The sequence below is a fragment of the Triturus cristatus genome, chromosome 11, assembly GCF_964204655.1.
Source record: "Triturus cristatus chromosome 11, aTriCri1.1, whole genome shotgun sequence".
Lineage (NCBI taxonomy): Eukaryota > Metazoa > Chordata > Amphibia > Caudata > Salamandridae > Triturus > Triturus cristatus.
This window is the reverse complement of record NC_140594.1, coordinates 581,789,274-581,808,423: the sequence shown is the minus strand read 5'-3', so window position 1 is coordinate 581,808,423 and position 19,150 is coordinate 581,789,274. Positions and strand designations below refer to the sequence as shown.

Below are 19,150 nucleotides of genomic sequence, written 5' to 3'. Positions count from 1 at the left end.
AACGAGGAAAGCTTTCACACACTTTCTAACAAACATATTTAGGCTTTTCTGTTTTCAGTTTCTATTTGTTGTGAATTCCAGTAGGTTTTTTAGGTGTTTTCCAATGATTTTAAAAGTTGTAAAAAATGTGTACTCATCAGTGTTTACTCTTTTTTAGTTTGCAATGCATCAGATCGATTGTGTTTTTCCAGTACTTATGAAGAATTTTGCTTTTATTTTCTCCCTCCCCTCATTCATTCATTCATTTTGCTAATTCTTCCTTCCTCTTTTCCTACTCCTAACTCCCTTCTGCACCCTTTCCATGCATTTTCTCTTTCAAGTAATTGTCCATTATTCCTCCCACCTCACTGCCCACCTCATTTGTCAGCACTCCAACTGCTCTTTCCTGCAGACCAGTCCCACCCCATGTCAAGGCTGTGGTTGCATGGGGATACGCTTGCACAAGGTTAATGGTGGGCATTTAACACTTTTCTGCCGCCCTATTCTTCAGACAAATTACAAAGAAGCAGAATGAAGATTTTATATTTAGGACATGAGATGTATATTGTGGGGGGGAGGTTTGATGCTCTCCTACTGCAAGTCAGTGTCACACTGTTCTTGTATTTGCCTTCAGTTACCAGGAAAGGGTTGGACTAACAAATACATTATTACTCTCTGTTCTGAGCCTATTCTTGTATTACCTGGTCAAAGGGGAGACAACTTCATAATGTTAGCTGTAGGACCTTTGGAAACAGCTAACTGTGCTGCTGTATGAAGAAACATTTGATGTGGAGAAGAAACTTCACGGACAGTGTGGCTGCATTGGGTTTTTTGTTTGTGCAGTTCACTTTGTTTATGAAATTATACATTGCTAGACGGGCCATGCTGATAGGTTTTTGTTTTATTTGAAAGGCATCAAAAACGCTGCTAAGCATTGCTGTTTTACTAAGCATGGATGCCTTTGATTATTTGAAAGCAGTAGAGTGACTGTGCTCCTGCAAGGTACGTGAGACAGTTGCATAAGGCACTTTACCTCTGCGTACTGTGCAGCGTGCACTGTTCTAGTGCAGTTTTTGTCTTGGGTGAAGAACAAGCACAGCTCATTGTCCTTCCATTAGCTGAAGTGGCTTGTACTCGTGAATGATGCTATCAACTGTCATCTCCCATTTCAGCACGGTGAGTTTTAATCTTCATCTTGACATAGAAGAATTGGAATGAAAGTTGATTTTAGTGTTAGTGGGACTCTATGATGAATGTTTTCTATATCAGTACACAATCTCAAACTGGATCGATGCCATGTACATGCTCTGAATGTGCTGTGCGCAGCACATACTAAGACACACAGAACAGTGTCTACTCCTTCATATGTCTGATCTATACTGTCAACAGCTTATACTGTATTGTGTAGAGTTTCTGGGTTAATGTATTCCCTGTAGGCATGACAGTTTCTGCAAATCCAGTGCATTTAACCCTTCTGAGCCAGTGCATGGATGATGGAGATGTTCATGGTTTGGTCCCTGATCCTTCTGTATGGAAGCAGTTCCTATAGGCATGCGTTTCACATCTTCACAATTTTAAACTAAGATTTGGAGTGTTGGTTAAAGCTCTTTATCAGAGAACAGTGATTCTGGGGGCCATCCCTATGCACAGTGATGCTGGACGCCACAATTCTGATACCAGGGCTTTTTGCTGTGAACCCGCTGTCCATGACGCAGCTACATTCAGTGAACAGTATCAACAGGGTTGTCAGGGCAAGATAAGTTTCTATTTTTTCTAAGGAAAAAATTCCAAGCAGACGATTGGAATTTTATCCTTAGAAAAAATAGAAACTTATCATGCCCTGACAAGCCTGTTGAACCTCGTTTGAATTTGTTTCCCCTTGTCCAAGGGCAAGTATCAGATCTAGGATTCCTGCTCAATATACGGCCAGTAAGGGATCGGGACCTTTTCACCCCTCCTCCCATAAAACTATTCAGTAAACAGTAAGCTGAAGCCATATGAGGTGAGCCATGCTCCCAAAACAGGCATAAAACTATTCAGTAAACAGTAAGCTGAAGCCATATGAGGTGAGCCATGCTCCCAAAACAGGAGGGAAAGAAGCTCCTGGGATACTAAGGAACTTGTGGATTGTCAGAGTGAATATTATGTGACTTACCATGGCCTGAGTGGCCACAGCAGGGGTATCCATCACCGAAAAGTCCTTCCAGGTAGAAACTGCATATAAACTGATTTGACACCATAGTGCACCAAAGCAGTAAAAGTGCAGCAAAGTCTAGTGTTTTCCAGTTTCTACTGAAATACATATACTCCCTTCAGTGGTGTTTTATCCGTTATAACCGATTTTTACTGAAAATCAGAAACCTTGAACATACTCCTTGTAGACGTTATAACTTTGGTCTCAATAGCTGATCCAAGCACACAAGTACAGTCCTTCTGCTCTAAGACTTCTCCCCACCTTATAGATGACCGCAGATGTCCTCACCCACTCAACATCCAGTATGCGAATGCCAAAGCTTCCACACCCTAATACAGCCATGAGCATGCTGACAGTAATAGCACAATTGGATGGCTTGAAAAAGGTGTGCTGACTGCACTAAAAAATATCAGTACCATGTGAAGGCATCTCTTCTGTGGAGCCTCCAACAGAAGACGCTATCGCACCTTTTTGTTTGTATTTATGTTCTTCAAGGCATAATGAAAGCAATATGAAAAGATCTGTTTAAGTTTGATATATGGTGGATTTCCGTCCATATGTACAAAAAGCAAAAGGTGTTGTTTTACTACTGTGAAATATATGGATAAAATCAGTAGCACTTTGGTTGCCGTACATGATGAATTGAATGTTTTTCTAAAATTGGATTAAAACAAATATTTATACAACATTGGTCTTTGAGAAATTCCCAGAGTGCGATAAATTGTGTTCACATATGTGACATGCTTTGAAATATGAAATAATAGCTAAATGATTCCTCTAGGGACGTTTGTATTTTGTTATCCAACAGAAGAAGGTCACTGTTTAAGGCAATCAAGCACATTATGAAGCATTTGCCAGAGATCGCACAGGTTCACTCCTAGAGAACGCCACAGAAATCAATAAAAACAAGATCAACAAAGTCTTATAAGGCATCAACAACACAGCTGCACCCAGCATCTCCACGAAAGTCCCATCCAACAGTGCGTCCAAATTAACAACTTCCAATGCCCTCTGAGTAATGTGGCAAAAATGTGCCAATTCCTGAAAGCCACAGAGTCCACAGATGATGCCATCCCATCAATAAAAGTGAAGTACCTCTCAAGAGAAGCCCTGATACTTCAAATAAACATTGCGAACATCTTCTTCAACCAAGGTGCCTTCCCTGATACCCTCAAGATATGACTGCTTCTGCCCATTTTAGAGAAGCCTAGCCTCGACACAATGATCTCACACACTACCATCTGACCACTCGCCTCCGATTCTTCAGCAAGGTTAATAAGAAAGAAACACCCTATTACAAGACTACAAGAATCAGAAACAATACAGCAGAGGCACAGCAATGCCCAAGTGGTGGATGATGCTCTTCAGATCTCCAACAGTGTTCTCATCCTGCTCCACCTCTCTGCAGTTTTCAACACTGAGGATCACCGGCCCTGCTTAACTCCCAGACACTCCGATTGAACTTCATATGGATCATCCTTGCTTGGGTCACAACACAACTTTCCCTGAGAGCCAAGCTCCTCTGAATAAACGTTTCCAGGTCAGAAATCAAACCTGTCATCTGCAGCATTCCCCAATGCTCCATTCTTTCATAGGTAATCTTAAACTCAACCGCCGAAATAGTGGGAATTTCGGTGGCTACCAAGGACATCAAAATTTATCAGGTGGCACCACTGCTTAATTTGAGCCAGTGGTTGCTGGTGCTCGGCACTGGCACTCAATTGCTGGCACTTAATTGCTGGAAGCTACACTTATGACAGCTACCACATGGTGGCGCTGTTTGTGTAATTTAAAGATGAGTAGAAAAACTGTTGTCTGTTAATTCAATATACATTAAAACAACTAATACCAGCTAACCAAGCCAATCTTAAAGCTTTGGTGGGCCTTGAACAGTCTGAATTGTCACACTTGTAGCAGTGTGATGGTTAGTAGCTGTGTATGTTCAGTGGCAATATGTGGTGCAAACTGCGGTGGCCTCCTGACGAGGTCCCCGGCACTTCTTTTTTTTACAAATGAAGCACTGGGTGGCGTACAACTCTGCCTAGAGGTCTACTCTACCCATTCAAACATCGAAGCCCCATACCTGGCTGAAGCTGAACAACCACCAAGGCAGAGTTCTATACTACCTGCATACAGCTGCAATCAACAGCAAGGCTCACAGAAATGATCCTATGTGGCTTCACTTAGTGGCTTATTGTCAGCACCAAGTTCCAAGGCTTCCACATAAACATCAAACTCAGTTTCACGACCTACATGCTCACAAGATGAAGGATGCCCGGCTCCTGCTGGCTTTGCGGACTAAACCTCTTTCTCCTAGAAGCCAACTTCAAAACTGCCATCAAGGTGCCAACCTAATGGTGGCAATGCTCTACTGGACAGCACAAGCATGACAGCATTACACCACCTTTTAGGGAACACTATTGAGGTGTGCTGCTCACCAGTATCATGCATAATACTTGCTGAATTGTCTCCAGCGCTTCCCCTAGCTAAAATGCAAGGTTCTCCCCTCCAGTGGAGCACAAAGACTAGCAACAGCAGAATCTCCAGAAAGGAAACCAGGAGTTGCAAGGAGGGTAAGTTGACATGCCAGGGCGTCTCCTACTATCACTGGTGGAGGGGGGAGCGGTGGAATGGAAGGGATGGCATTCTAGTAGGTACAGGTATGCAGGCCCTGACCTCCACTTCCACAAAGAGCTGCCTCCTCATCAATAAAAGCAACACATTGTTGTAGTGTGACCACCTGGTAGTCATTCCCTCCTGAAGTGATGCACCATGTCTCCCCCCCCACTTACCCTGCGGTTTTCCAGTCTCCTCCTCCGATCCCGTACTCTTGCCTATTCCATACCTCCTCCCTCCTCCTTAACATGTAATCTCGCCCCCCGCCCCCCAACAAAAATCTTCAAACTATAATCACCACTCCTGATCTGTCTCCTGGTTGGTCCTCGATTGCAATCAACTCCCCTAGACACTCCTTTTATCAGTGGCGTAATTCTGCCTTTAATCTATTTAAATGAGTGTTCCTGAATAGTACCTTTTACCCCCTCTGTTAAAAAAAGTAAAAAGTACTTGACTAAAAGCAACATTTGCCATATTCTGGCCTCTTTGCACTGAAAGAAAGATCAGCTACTCCTCCCCAGTGGTGCACACTATTTTGGGAATACCATGGTGATCTTCCTGGAGCTTTAGCGATTATGGGAAAGTATTCTAAAAGTGGCCCGCTCCCCCCATTGCGACCCTTGTCTGCCTTTGGGACTCCAAGATGGCATAGTTGGGTACATCTCAAATTCCTCTATGGTCTTTAAAGCGTAGACCTCAGTTGTAAGAATAGCGGGATCTCTCAATAAAGCGTCCTGTGAACCATACACAGAGATTTTTAAATTCTCTCTGCTACAGAAAGCTAACGAAGAGACAGCTAAAGGGGCCCAAAAATGTATTTGCATTTCAGTCCTAACGCTAGATGAGTAACTAGGTAACTACATTCTGCAGTCTTTGAAGCTCCGCACTCAGATATTTTGGACACCACAGATAGAGAGAAACTCGCACATGGCACTTTAGGGCTGGTTTCAGTAACCAGCTTCAGATGTTTAAGGGAGCTAATGGATCCTACAGTCAAAACTCTGCCTTGTTGCCTCTGGTGCTTAGGCGTAAGCCAAAGTATGTGGCGTAAGGCCAAGCATGCTACAGACTCAACACTCAGATGCGCATGTCGTGTTGCCATTAGGTCTGGGTTACATTTCCATTAAGCTAGGATAATCTAGAATAATCTTGGTAATTTTACATGAGGCTAGTTATGTGAATTTCCTGAAATTAAGCTCTTATGCCATTTCAAATAATGACACGCATTATCACATGCTGTTCACGCAAAATTTAGCAGAAATGCTTGGGAACAACGGGAACAACTTGAAAGAGGGACAATGCTATTTGCAGAGCTTGTGTTTTTGCACTATTTTTTATCACCAAAGTATTGTGCGTCCAAAATGTGTGCAAGGAACCATTTTTTACTAAAATATAGCGGTAAATGTTGGTTTTGGAGTACGTGTAGTTTGTTCAAAACGTCGCATAATTACGCAAATGCACATTACGTGAGGTTCGTGCTCCGCGAATTCCCATGTGTAGTCTAGCTGACACAGCGAGCTGCCTACTGGGTACTGCAAACACATTGCGTGCACGTTATTTGGGTCACAGGAGCATTGCCTGACAGCTAACGCAGGAAACGGTGTACCAATAACTGCGGTCACTGGCCCAAGGTCGCCAACCGTCAGAGATGAGAAAATGTGGGAAGCCACAGCATTTGCATATCTGAGGATACCCAGACTGGCTCGTAGCCGGCAAGTGCAACAGCTGCTGTAAGTGCAGCTAGCAGAGTATTGCTGACTCGGTTGCACCCATTTCTTATTTGCCAGGTTAGTCACACAAGATTCAGTGTAGGAATCTGATCTGCACCTTCATTCCTTGGCCTTGCACCGAGCAGCTGTACCCCTGCACCCCAATCCTCCTCCGACCTTCTCCCAGAACCTAGATTTGCCCAAATAGTTGCCGCCCCCACACTGGCTTGTGTTCGCATTTATTTAGCTTTTAGCTTTCTACTACGGTGGACGCCACCTGCCAAGCTGTGGGGCATCTGGAGCACGTCCGGCTCCCCACTAGTCACCGATTGTTGTGTCACGCGTTCTCTGGCGTTTCCTTTGCAAGTCGCCCACTCCCCAGGCGTGTCCTGGCGTTCATCCTCATGCATCCCCCCACGGACATATCCTGCCAGTATCCTCTGGCGCCTTTATCCCTCAGTCTTGTTCAGACAATTCACCCTCCTACACTCCGATTATCCAGCCGTGCCCTGCCACTTGCCCCTCATACACCCCCGGTGCCCTGGCCGCCACCCTCTTGCTGTCCAGCCGCAGTGTCTCCTCGAGTAACCCACGCTGGCCCAGCTTTGTCTAATTACACACACTGAGCAGGAACTGAGAAGTCTGTTTGTCCACAAACAACGCCAGCTCAGCTTGGCAGCCGCCGTGGTGTTATGCAAGCGAGGACGCCGCCAACTGGGCCGAGTCTGTCAGGAAGGAGGCCTTGGCCGCCGGAGCGTTTTATTTTATTATATTTTATTTAGTGCATTTTTATAAAGCGCGGACATTACCCGAAGGTGTCAGAGCGCTGTACAATAGAGCTAGTTACGTTCCAAGAGAAAAGTGGTACAAAATAGAACATTACAAAGAAAAACAGGAGACTGAAAATGAAGGGTACACAAACACAAAAGCGTTCTCCCCCCTGGGTCCCGTGTGTCCGCCCAATGCTTCGTTTGTCCAACTGTCCGTCCGTGGTGAAGTCTAAACAACTGCCTGTCTCAGCGTCCGTCTGTGCGTAGAGGGTAATGCCGGACTGCCCCAGACAGCATCAATCTGGTTTAGGCTTCCTCTTTCATACAAGGTGCCAACCTTCCGCCGCAGATCCGTCAGGCTGTCCCAGGGTCTCCCTGCGCATCCCAGTCGCCAACTGCCCATCATGATCTCAGGCACCGGCTACCCATCCTATTCTGTGTCAGTCTATTCCACCATTATGCGCCTGTCCGTGCCAGATGGAGTGTGCTCAAGTGTCCATTTAGCGCGCCTATTTGGACTTCAAAAGCTAGAGCTGGTGGCGATCCAAACGCTCTCTCAGATTTATTTTTGGGGGGTGGGGGGGGGGGGGCTAGACAACTCGATGAAGATTTGTCTGGCGACCACCCGTACACACAGTACCCTACTTACAGAGTAGGATCGTATGTAGCTTTCATTGTGTGCGTAAACACCATTTTGAACTATATAGAGTTTCAAAGTTCTCTTTACGCATACCTTTTTGCAGCACAAGACATTGTTTGGGTTCAAAATATTTTGTGGAAACTATAAGGCACACTGGCAAAGAATTGACGTAGAGCAGCGCTGCAAGTCATTTTGCTGTGCTGCGCCACGCTAATTCGGAAGGGCGGGAATACACCGTATTTACAAAATACGGTGCATTCCTGTCCTTTCAGCCAGCGCTGGGGCACACTTAGCTGCCCTGCGCCAACGCAGGCACCCTTGCACCATGATGCAAGGGTGTCTGTGTTATTGGCATGGTTTTTTGTGTGCAGGCAGGGACATCTTCCTGCACAAAAACAATAATTGGAGGCGTTTTCCTTTCAGTGTGCCATATTTATTAGGAAATAGCGCAGCACTGCAAGCAATTTTGCAGTGCTGCACTGCGTCATGTCAAAAACACAGGAATGCACCATATTTACAAGAATACAGTGCACCCCTGTGTTTTCTCTAACGCTAAAAATAGCTTCCTAGCACCAACACAGGCACTCATAGTGCAAGGGTGGCTGTGTTTCAGGGATGATTTCCTGCAACACAGACACCCTTGCACGCCCTGCAACGCAGGCACCCTGGCACTAGGGTGCAAGGATGTCTGTGCTGCAGGGAATGATTGTTTATGTGCATGAAGGGACACCTTTCTGCACATAAACAATCTTAGGGACACCTTTCTGCACATTAACAATCTTTAAAGGCAATTTGGTCTTTCTATGTGTGCTGCAACAGAGCAAAAACGAGAAGAAATGAAAGTATTTCTCCTCATTGTGCCAATATAACACCTGCTTTTGAATGGTGTTAGTTTTTGGCCCTGCCTCAGATTTACAGATCCTTGTAAATCTGGGGCAGAATGAAAAAGCAATGGTTGTTGCAGTAGAACGCCCACAGCAACACCTATGACATGCCCCTATTTTGCAGATAACTGCGTAAAAATGTACCATATTTACAAAGTGGCGCTAAGCCACAAAAATTGGCTTGATGCCGCTTTGTAAATATGGAGCAGGGCATTGTGCCACTGGGACATCGGAAAAAGTGAAGTTCCAATAGCACAATCCACTTACAAATCTGTCCCTATTGAAAGAGGAAAAAACAAGGAGAAATAATGTTATTTCTCCTCATTACGCCACCCCTGGGGTGACGCACAGTTTTAACGCATTCCCAGATTCATGCCATGTTATAAGTCTGGGAATGTGTCAAACCCGATGGGCATTGCGTGGGAACACCAACTGCAACACCCATGGCATTCCTTCCTGACGCACTGTGAGGCAATGTAGCGACGTTCGCTGCGTTGCCTCACTCCGTATCTACAAGGACATGAAAAGCCATTCAGGGAGGCTTTACGTGTTATTGTAGATATGGCCAAGTCCTGAGTGCCATCAGAACGTCACAAAACGTGATGGTCCGGCGGTGCACAGTGCTTGTAAATAAGCCCCTATGAAACTATATGTGTGCCGCATGGTCTGTGTTAGCAATGGTTACTGTGTGACTTACAGAAACTTGATGGCCAACTAGTCTGCCACACGCTCTGCAAGATTCCATTCTTTCCAACCCAGAAGCCTGTCTTCCAAAGCCAACAGCACTACAAAAATGCCTTGAACTCCAAATCCAGAAGGTCAAGCATGCCAGCAAGAACCCTTGTGCTCCAAGCACAATGAGCTCAGCACTTGAAACTGAAGTAGTCTTTCAAACCCAACAGCGGACTGCTCTGAAATTCCATGGAGCCAGCACTGTGCAAACAGCCTTTTTGCCAACTGGAAAGTTTCTCAGCACCTTCAAACGAACAAGCTTTCCATCAGCAACAATGCTCTACAACCCAATGAACTTGTTTTACCAAAGTCTAGGCCTCCGGCGCTTTAGTCGTAAGAAACCAAGTCCTGTAAACCAAAGGAGCCTTATACACCGAAGCACTACAACACTCATGGAGCCCGAAACCTCAAATGTAGGGTGCATGATTCCCTACCTCCAGGGAGCTTGTTACCCTTTCAACATGACGCCATGCACTCCTATTCCACACAGCCTGCCAATGCAAGCCCCAGACCCTCCAAGGCCCAAAAAATAACACTAAGTGTCCTAAAGTGAGTAGTTCACAGGCCAAAGGCGGGTAAAAGGGAAGATATCCGAAGCTCAACGTGTAAGGGGTGGCTTCAAAGTAATGAGGCCAAGGACCACAAAGAGGTTGTTTACCTTTTAGAAGGGCGGTAGCAAGTGGAGTCTAACGAAGGAGCAAGGTGCACCATGTTCAGGCAGTCTTTCTTCTTGGATATGACCCAGAGGCAGGTAGTGAAGCACTTGATCTGTTCCAGGACACTAAGTCATGGCTCTCTCCTACGAGGCGGAGTCCTCAGAGCTCAGATCGCCAGAGTGTCTCTCTCAAGAAAAGAGCCTTCTCAGGTTTTCTTGTCTGATATTCACAAAGTGGACTAGCAGCGTGACAAGGTGTTGGGAGGAGAATGTCCCTGCATGGTCTCCAGACATGTCCATCCCTGGGTGCCTAACTGCGTGTATCTAGTACCCAGACTTTTGATTTTTGGTTCCAATTGCACACTAATCCAGCATGTGTGCAGAAGACTAGACTTGTCCCTTGCATGAGCATGTCTGACTATATCCTAGACTTGTGACCTGGGGGGGAAGGGAGGGGTGGAGGGGCGCATCAAGTACATCCTGTTACTTACAGTAGACTACTGTCGCTGTCATGGGTTTAGAAACCAGGCAATACTGGCAACAGACCTGTTTTGAGAAACCCTAGTGTGACCAAACCTTTTTACCGGAGTCACTGGAGTGGAGGCCTACTTGTGTAAAGTTCAGCTCCTATGTGCTTACCCAGTCTCTAGTTTTAACATCAAGAGTGTGTTATGGATGTTGCTGTATGTAGCCTGTGTGGTACATTCATGATGCCTGTATGTAAGCAAGAGCCAGTGGAATCCATTTTGGATACTGCCAGCCTGGCCTTCCATAAGATGGTAAGGTGAGGGTCATGTTACCAGATAGCGGAAGTAATTTGCTCACATTCTTGAAGCTGAACGTTGGGAACCTAGGTATAGAAGTGAGGTGGGCCATACAGAGCTTCTTTATATATTTGATGAGGTATTTTGGTTACCAAGGAGCTGCTGATTAACTTTCCTGAATGCTGCCATTTGTTGGATGGTAGGGGTGAGGGGTGAGATTGCAGAATGTGTTGTCCAAGATGAGGAAACCTTTACGTTAGACAGGTCCTTTTGTCTTTCTTGGATTACTCCTTTAGTTTGGCAGACAGGAGTAGAAACCTCAGACTTCCCTGTGCTTGTGTTCTGGGTGGGCCATACTAGAGGCTACAGTGCTGTGAGAAGCATCACTCTACCCAAAGACTGTGTCTGAAGAACCACCTGCAAAGGACACTTAAAAGGGGAACCACCTTAAACTGGTTCTATAGTTTCTGACAGTGAATATACACATCCTGTCTGCCAGTTGTGAATACAAGTGGAACCCTTCTACCCCACTTATTGTTCTAGTTTCAAGTCTTCAATGGCCAAGGAAGGGAGTGCTTCACAGTGCATTCATAAGACTGCTATGTAACCAGAGCTGGTGTCTGCTTGGCAGCCAGTCTCCCAGAGGTGAGAGGACTTTGCCTGAAGTCTGGATCTCCTGCTGGAGAAGCTGTATACCTAACATGAAGGGCCTAGGAGCCTGTCTGCCTGTTGATGGAAGAAAGGAGCCTGCCAATCCTGGAGAAGGAGAGCCTGAACAGGAAGAAATGAAGTGCATCATGTTCCTGATGTTTGTGGGGTCCCTTGAAGAGAGCACTTTTGGAGAGCGGTCTGTCGGATTCGAGCATCATAGAGCTTTTAAACTCTGCATAATGAATCCTGGCTCGAACCAGAATACCACAACTGCAAGCAATGAGACCAGGTTGTTACTGTTATTGCATGTTGTGATTGGCCTGTGTATGGCTACATCTGCCCAAGCTGAGATCAACGTGTCCATGGCCGCATCTGCCAAAGTTGTGTTCAGCCTTGGCTACCCAAGCTGCGATTAAACAATGATGGCTGAAAATGTTGAGGTTCCAGGGCTACATATGCCAAGAAGTTGTACTCAGCCCGTGCAGGGCTGCAGCAGCCGAATTCATGATCAGCCCATGGGGGGCTGTATCTACCAAGAATCACCAGGCCTTGTCGGGACTTGTACGAGGACCTGTTTTCTCCAGTATCAGCCCATTATCAAGACCCTGAGCTCCAGTACCTCTACTGTCAGTCAGGTCGGGACCGCACCACATCAAGACTGCTGGCTCCTGTTTCTGCCTGCCAAAGGATCGAGAGCAGGCAGAACTGCCAGCTGACGCGCCACCACTCAATCCGAGTGTGTGGTGGCAAGGCTGACCTGTGAGTACTGACTCCACTTGAGGCTGGTAACAGACTAACCGAGACAGAGGGCACATACTTTTAGGGGGTGATTCAGTCTGCACATGAGCTATATTCATGTTATTCCCACAGAGGGGGGTATTCAGGAATGGGGCAACAACCTGGGGATGGGGGGACATTGAGGCAATCGATAAGACTCAGCACCGCTCAAATAGCTCCCAGAGACACTAAATTGTTTCTGTTATAGAAGTGTGTAATATAGAGAGTGTACTATTGCCTGATAACATTCTTTCTTGAAAAGATAACCGCTGAGCTGGGCATTTTCTTATTGAATTGTTGATTGATTGTTGATCGCTGAGCCCGATCACACCATCACTATCTCCCCGAGAAGCCTGTAATTGCTCACCATTGCTACCTTTGGCAGCAAGGTGCGTAAAGGGTTGTGCTTGGCCCAGTCCGTAGAGCCACAGTAGGATAGACCATGGGACATCAGAAGCAAACAACCTCAGTCCACAGTGTTGAGACCCAATAGCCCCTGCTCGCAACACGCCCTCACCGAACAGGTTCTGACGCAAGGCCATTTGGAAAAAAGAGGTCTGCCACTGTCACATAGAGAGGTACAGTTATCAGAAAAAAGGGGAGAGTGTTGCCAGTGCACATATCACTAAAGAAGCCTTATTGAGAGTACTGTGGGGATTCGAGGAGGCACATATATAATGTGTTGACCTGCTCTATAGGCCAAAGCAGTACAAGATGATATTCCTCATACTCAAAAGACTTCTCTGGTCCCCTCTTCTCACCTGCATTGCTTTCAAAGCCTGATGCTTTGTCTATGAAGATACATTCTCAATCACCCCACTGTACCTCGCATGGAAGACCAACATATCTTTTTGCTTTCGAACACAAACAGCATTGCACCGTATGGGTCCACACAGCCCTCCTCTTCACCTCCTACCCCCTGCTCCCATTTACATTTGAGTCATCCCTCTCACTTTCGATTCCATCCTGTACAGCACTCTCCTGCTCTGTGGCTTTGTTCCCTCTATGTAAGTGCCTCACAACCATCTGAAGAAAGATGAACCCATACTTTTGGCAGTTTTGGAGTTAGTGACTGTGAAAGTGAAGGTTTAAAACCACAAATGAAGAAATGAAGAATGTAAACATACATACCAAGGAGGAAAGGATGGAGAGGTATGACAGTGGATATACTCAATTTCAAAAAGTGCAAAAGTTTGTATTTTCCCATGGAGGAGATTCGTGGAAATAGAGGGTGAGATTTTGGATACATGAGGAAGCTCACAATAAACTTTATCTTGTCTGTATTCTCTGTAATGAACGGGGAACCTTCGGAAGAAGCAGGGAAGGAAAACAGCAAAGGAACTGAGAGAGTCCTGGGTCTCCACAGGGGACCACTACCACTGAGCTTAGCAGGTTAGTGCACCAAATCTGTATGAAAAATGCAGGCCATTGGTTCAAACTGAGGTGGTTTACCTCAATATTTCATGTCTCTTAATTGATAATAAGTACTATCGATCTTGGTCACAGGAGCATTGGTTATCTGCATCTTGTATGACAGAGAGAGAGTTCACTTACCAGTTAGGCCGCAGCTCTTCCAAGCTCCATTCCCCCTTCCGACAGAGTCCTTTGCTCTTCTCACGCTGCAGTCTCTCTGTTAGAACAGGGATGGGTTATTTAATTGTGTCTGTCTCCAAGCCCATCACAGCTTTTCTCAGATCTGACCTCATACTGCCCTGTGCAGCAAGACATACTTAGAGATTATTTCTAATTTGTGGGCTATTTTGTTTAAATGTAATGATAGTTCCCCAGTAATGACTTTTATTATATGCTCATATTGTTTGAATAGTCCCCTTTCTTGGCTGGAAACCCTCAATACATGAATGATACCAGAAATGTACATATAACATTAAAAATTGTTTACAACCATATTATGTCCAAATCATTCGGACCAAGGAAAATACGCATGTTTCAGATATGTTTTTACTTCATCTGGAGGGGCCGTGCCCATTTAAAACCAGGAAATATACAAAATCTGGATAGCTGAAGAGACACATAAGTGACCTTTACTTTTCCAGCACTGGATCTCTCATTGAAAGATGCGATGAATAGGTTACAAAGCAGTGATTACTCACCATGGTGTGAGAGTCAGCAAAACAGAATCTTCTATACTGCCTGCCATACTGGTGCCTTACCTCTGCCACCACCACGCCTAAAGAGTACTGTTTCCGTGGTGTGCTGTATGCTGCAGGTCACAGCTATGTGGATCGCCTATAAAGACCTATTCATATGGAGATTTACAGTTGCTGCCATGTCTGCAGCTTCCATGCATGTTTGTGTTTGCTCCTCCATACCAGAGTTTTGTGCATGAAGTGCTCTGGTCTCGGTTTGGAGTGCGGTGGACTGGGTATTCTGTCACAAACATGATAAGAGTACCATAGCTGCAAAACTCATGGTCTGGCCGTCCATTTGGGAGTCAACTGGACCACCAGTTTTCCGTTGGCGGTGCCCCAGTTTGCTCCGTAGTTGGAAAGCTTATTCTGACGCACTGATGGTGTGCTGTGAGTCAGTGTAAGGACATCACACTGCCTGCCCTCTTTAGGGCAGACAGTCTGATGTCCTTTTTAGGTCTCTCCTAGGCAGCGCATGCCCTGCATGTGGTGTATCTTAGAGACATGCTGTATCTAGGATATGGGATTTAAAAAAGCGCCCATCTTTCCATTGGTCCCTCCTACTGTCCTTTAGTAATGTTGGTTTTTCAATGGTGAATACACTTAGTCACCCCTCCTTTTGGAATTTTGTAACCTCCCATAAGGACTGCCCCTGTTACATGTGTTTTTACTCTTCGTGTTAGTTATACTTTGAGAGCACTCTTTTTTTGTTTGGTTGGCCTGCCTCTGCTCATTAAGTGTTCTGTTTACTTGGGCATGAAACTTCGGTCCGCCTGCCGTCCCTTAATCTCCCCATGACTCTCATTCACCCCTCCCACAACACTGCTCGCAGGCACCTTGCTGTCCCTTAATCTCCCCATTCCTCTCCCTCACCCCTACCACAACACTGCTCGGAGGTCCCTTGCTGTCCCTTAATCTCCCCGTGCCTCCCTCTCACCCCTCCCACAACACTGCTCGCAGGCCCCTTGCCAGCCCCTAATCGCCATGTGCCTCCACCTCACCCTTCCCGCAACACTGCTCGTAGGCCCCTTGTTTTCTGTTTGTCACCACCAAGGAAAACAACATTTTGTGAGCTTGTTTTGCAAAATAAAAGGTTTGGTGCTCGACCATCACTTTCTCTGTCTTCAATGGAACTACCTTTACGGTACAGAGATCAACGCTCAGCTAGCGGTGATCTCTAAATTTAGCAGGTAGTAGTCCATTATAGTGGAGGATGTACTGTTCTCTGCTACCTTGACTATTGGACTGCTGCCAGTCAAAGTCAAAATCTTCCGGGATTGTTCTATGACAGGTGACCCAGATCTAACAAGCAACTAATTCAGTGCACTCAACTCCATAAATCTACTGATGTAAAAGAGTTCTCCATGCATCCAAAGTATGTAAAACTACTGTACACAATGTCTTTTGGTTGAAATGTTGTTGCAACTCTGGGAATGAAGTTGGGGTTGAGTTCTCAGTTATAATTTATCAACAAGGTTTTTTGATTTGGAATGTAACCAAAACAGCAATGGAGAAAAATTTTAGAAGAGTGAATATAAAGCAAAAATTAATCACATATACAGGAAAAATTATCAAAATGATAATTCATTATCTTGACGTGAGAATTTAAGTAAGAAATAAGGTGCGACATTTCAATGTATTTACCAAAGAATCAGACAGGAACAATTTATTACAATACACAAGTTTTTACCCCCCTACCCTAAAAAGACATTTACTTTTTCTCACTATTTCAAGGATTAAGAATGGGATGCAAGCCCACTGCATTATTCTGCATGTTAGTGTGTGTTGTGCATACTTATTAAATGTGTTTGTGCATATGTTTCTTTTCTTTTGCACCTTTCTGCCGAGATTGCTAGGTCAACCATCACGATTTGTTTTGGAAGAAATTCAAAGGGCCTTTTCCAAAATGTAAAAGTGTGACAATTGAATAATGCTACACCACTATCCGTCCGCACATAAGAGTATTAAAGGCAGGAGGAATTGATTTTTGAGAATTATTAGCACAATATGTACTGGGCTCTCTGCTCTCAAGAACTCGCCTTGCCTCTACCAATCATTTTGCTGTACAATCAGGGTATAGTAATTGATTAGGTCATAGGAACTGATCAATGTACAGTGCTGTCTCTTGTTATGGTACAAAGCACACTACCTTTGGGTAATGTGCAACCTCTGTGCAGATCATCAGAAGCAACGGAGAGGCATGTTTTCATTGCACACTCCATGTCTCCATGGCAAGTTGGACTTAACTGCCGGCAGCAGTTTATCTACTTCTTGTACTAAGAAATCCTGTCCATCAAACGACATGTCCAGAAGGCGTGCTTGCGCACTAGAATGTAGGGTTTGCTTATCTTTGTCTTCAGAGCATCCTATTAGCTAAATGGCAAAACCTGTTGTCAGCAATATCCATGAAAGTTTTCATTGATTAGTAGGGTACCGGTAGACCATCAGTGATTCTGTTTCTTGAATCTTCTTGCTTGCCCTTTAAACTTGTGCCACATTTCCACATCACATCTACTTAAGTGGCGGAAGAGTCTGCAGCATGAATGGCTCATGAAGAAAACATAGGGTCACATTTTCCTAAAAGCATCCAGTTTACCCTCTTTCGTAGCTGATGTAATACACAGCTTATGGGTTGCAAGATCATTTTTAGCTCCTACTGCCACCACTGAGTCTGGTATTGAGTTGACTCTTGCTAAAGATGAGTTGCGCCAGATGCCTTCCATGGGTTCTAATGCATTGACACTTAGGATGGTGTAAAGAAAGGTTTGATTATGACTCATTGACATGGTGCAGAGCAGGAATAGTATTGGATAGTTTAGATTGCTCTTCCCTGAGGTCACAATTCAAAATAAGCGCTTGTCTCCTTCAGCATTATTATGTTTCTTTTTCTTCTTCAATCTTATTTCCTTAATTATGTTGTCAGGGTTTTTTAAGCCATCTAAGAGGTGTGTTTCCTCCTCTGTGGGAGATGTGAAATGTGCCACGGTCTAAGAGATATTGTAGAGGATGCAGAAATTTTGCATTTACAGTGATAAGTAATATAGTCCTTGCCACGTGGACCTTGCACAGAGAAACAGCACAGGTAATAGTTGTGGCCTAGATGTAGACACAAGTGAGGCTCGATTAGGTGTTGTTTTCTAAAATATTAGTGATGGAGACCTTGGCGGAAGAAGTGAAATAGGCCTTGGTAGTGGTACTGCCATAAAAGGTCTTGCAAGCACAGGATGAGTTTTAGGTTTCAGTGGTGGATTACATAATACACCACTAAAGCTTTGTAGATTATTGTCTATGAAGTGTATTGTGACACACGGTAGACTGACTCTTGTGCCTCTTTCATGTGAATTTCATGTAGCAACACCTCGCTAGGATTGTCTGTGACCTCCATAATCTCCCTCCTCCCCACTATAAAACAATATGTATGTGCATGGAATAGCTTGGAGTCCAAATAAGATTGATGTGTAGCTCTGACAATCCGCAGCCCTGAAGCTCCATATGTAAAACTTCAAGACTTTCCATTGGACCTATAGTAGCAACAGAGAAGAAACGTACACTTCCATATATTTTGTACAGCTCTATGAGGCCCTCTTGGTGTTTGCAGCCCTTTAAAAAACACAGGACACAATAAAATGATCACCCGATGGCTACACTTAGTCTAAGAAAGAGGTACTAATGGCACATTGCGCCATTCCTAGAATGAGAAGGAAATTAATAACCTGCCTCCTCTGCTCCTTAAATGAACTATTATTGTAACTAAATCCCATCTAAGTCGTGCTCAATTTGAGCTGGTGTCCGATGGTGCTCGCTACCGGCATTTATTTCTTAGGACCGGCATATATTTATGACATTCCATCAAGTGGCGGCACTGTTTATTATTTGTCTCATTTTAAACCGAGCACACCCACAGTGGGTTAACAACTTTGGGCCTCATTTACGAGCCCATTGCGCCGCCGGTGCGTTACTTTATTTGACGCACTGGGCAGCACAATGGGCTTGCCCATATTTACAAGGCAGCGTAAAGTCACTCTGCATGACTTTTTATGGCCTTGTAAATATGGGCCCCTTTCACGCATTACTCTGCGTGAAAGGGTGTTGCTGTGGGTATTCACATGCAACATCCATGAAACCTGACACATTCTCAGATTTACAACGTTTTGTAAAACTGGAAATGCGTCAGAATCCTTTAACTTCCCAGGGGAAGCTTAGGAGTGGGACAACGAGGAAAAATACTTTTATATCTCATCGTTTTTTCCTCTTTCTATGCGTGCTGCATTCTGCAGCACGCTTCAGTGAAAAATACCATCAATGATTGTTTTTGTGCAGGAAGGTGTCCCTTCCTGCACAAAAACAATCATCCCCGCAATGCAGGCACCCTTGCACCACGACGCAAGGGTGCCTGCGCTGGCTAATGGCAGCCAATTGTGTGCCAGCGCAGGGGAAGGCACACGGATGTATCATATTGTTGTTAATGCGACGCATCCCAGGGCTTTTAAAATGACGCAGCTCGGAGCAGCGTAATGGCTTGTGGCGCCGTGCTGCGTCATTTTGTATTAAATATGGCAGGTCATATATATGAAAAAAAAATTATATTATGGACGTGTTCAAACCAATACAGGTCCTTTTTACTGCTTTGGA

General features: G+C 45.0%; 1 protein-coding gene across 2 annotated transcripts in view; it reads right to left on the bottom strand.

Annotated features, from left to right (window-relative positions):
* Nucleotides 1-19,150, bottom strand: part of HR (HR lysine demethylase and nuclear receptor corepressor) — a 388,960-nt gene that overhangs the window by 91,403 nt on the left and 278,407 nt on the right. For both annotated transcript variants that reach the window (XM_085633820.1, XM_085633818.1), the window contains one exon: nucleotides 13,926-14,001. In XM_085633820.1, coding sequence (XP_085489946.1) covers nucleotides 13,926-14,001 — 76 coding nt within the window. The remainder of the gene's footprint in view (nucleotides 1-13,925; nucleotides 14,002-19,150) is intronic.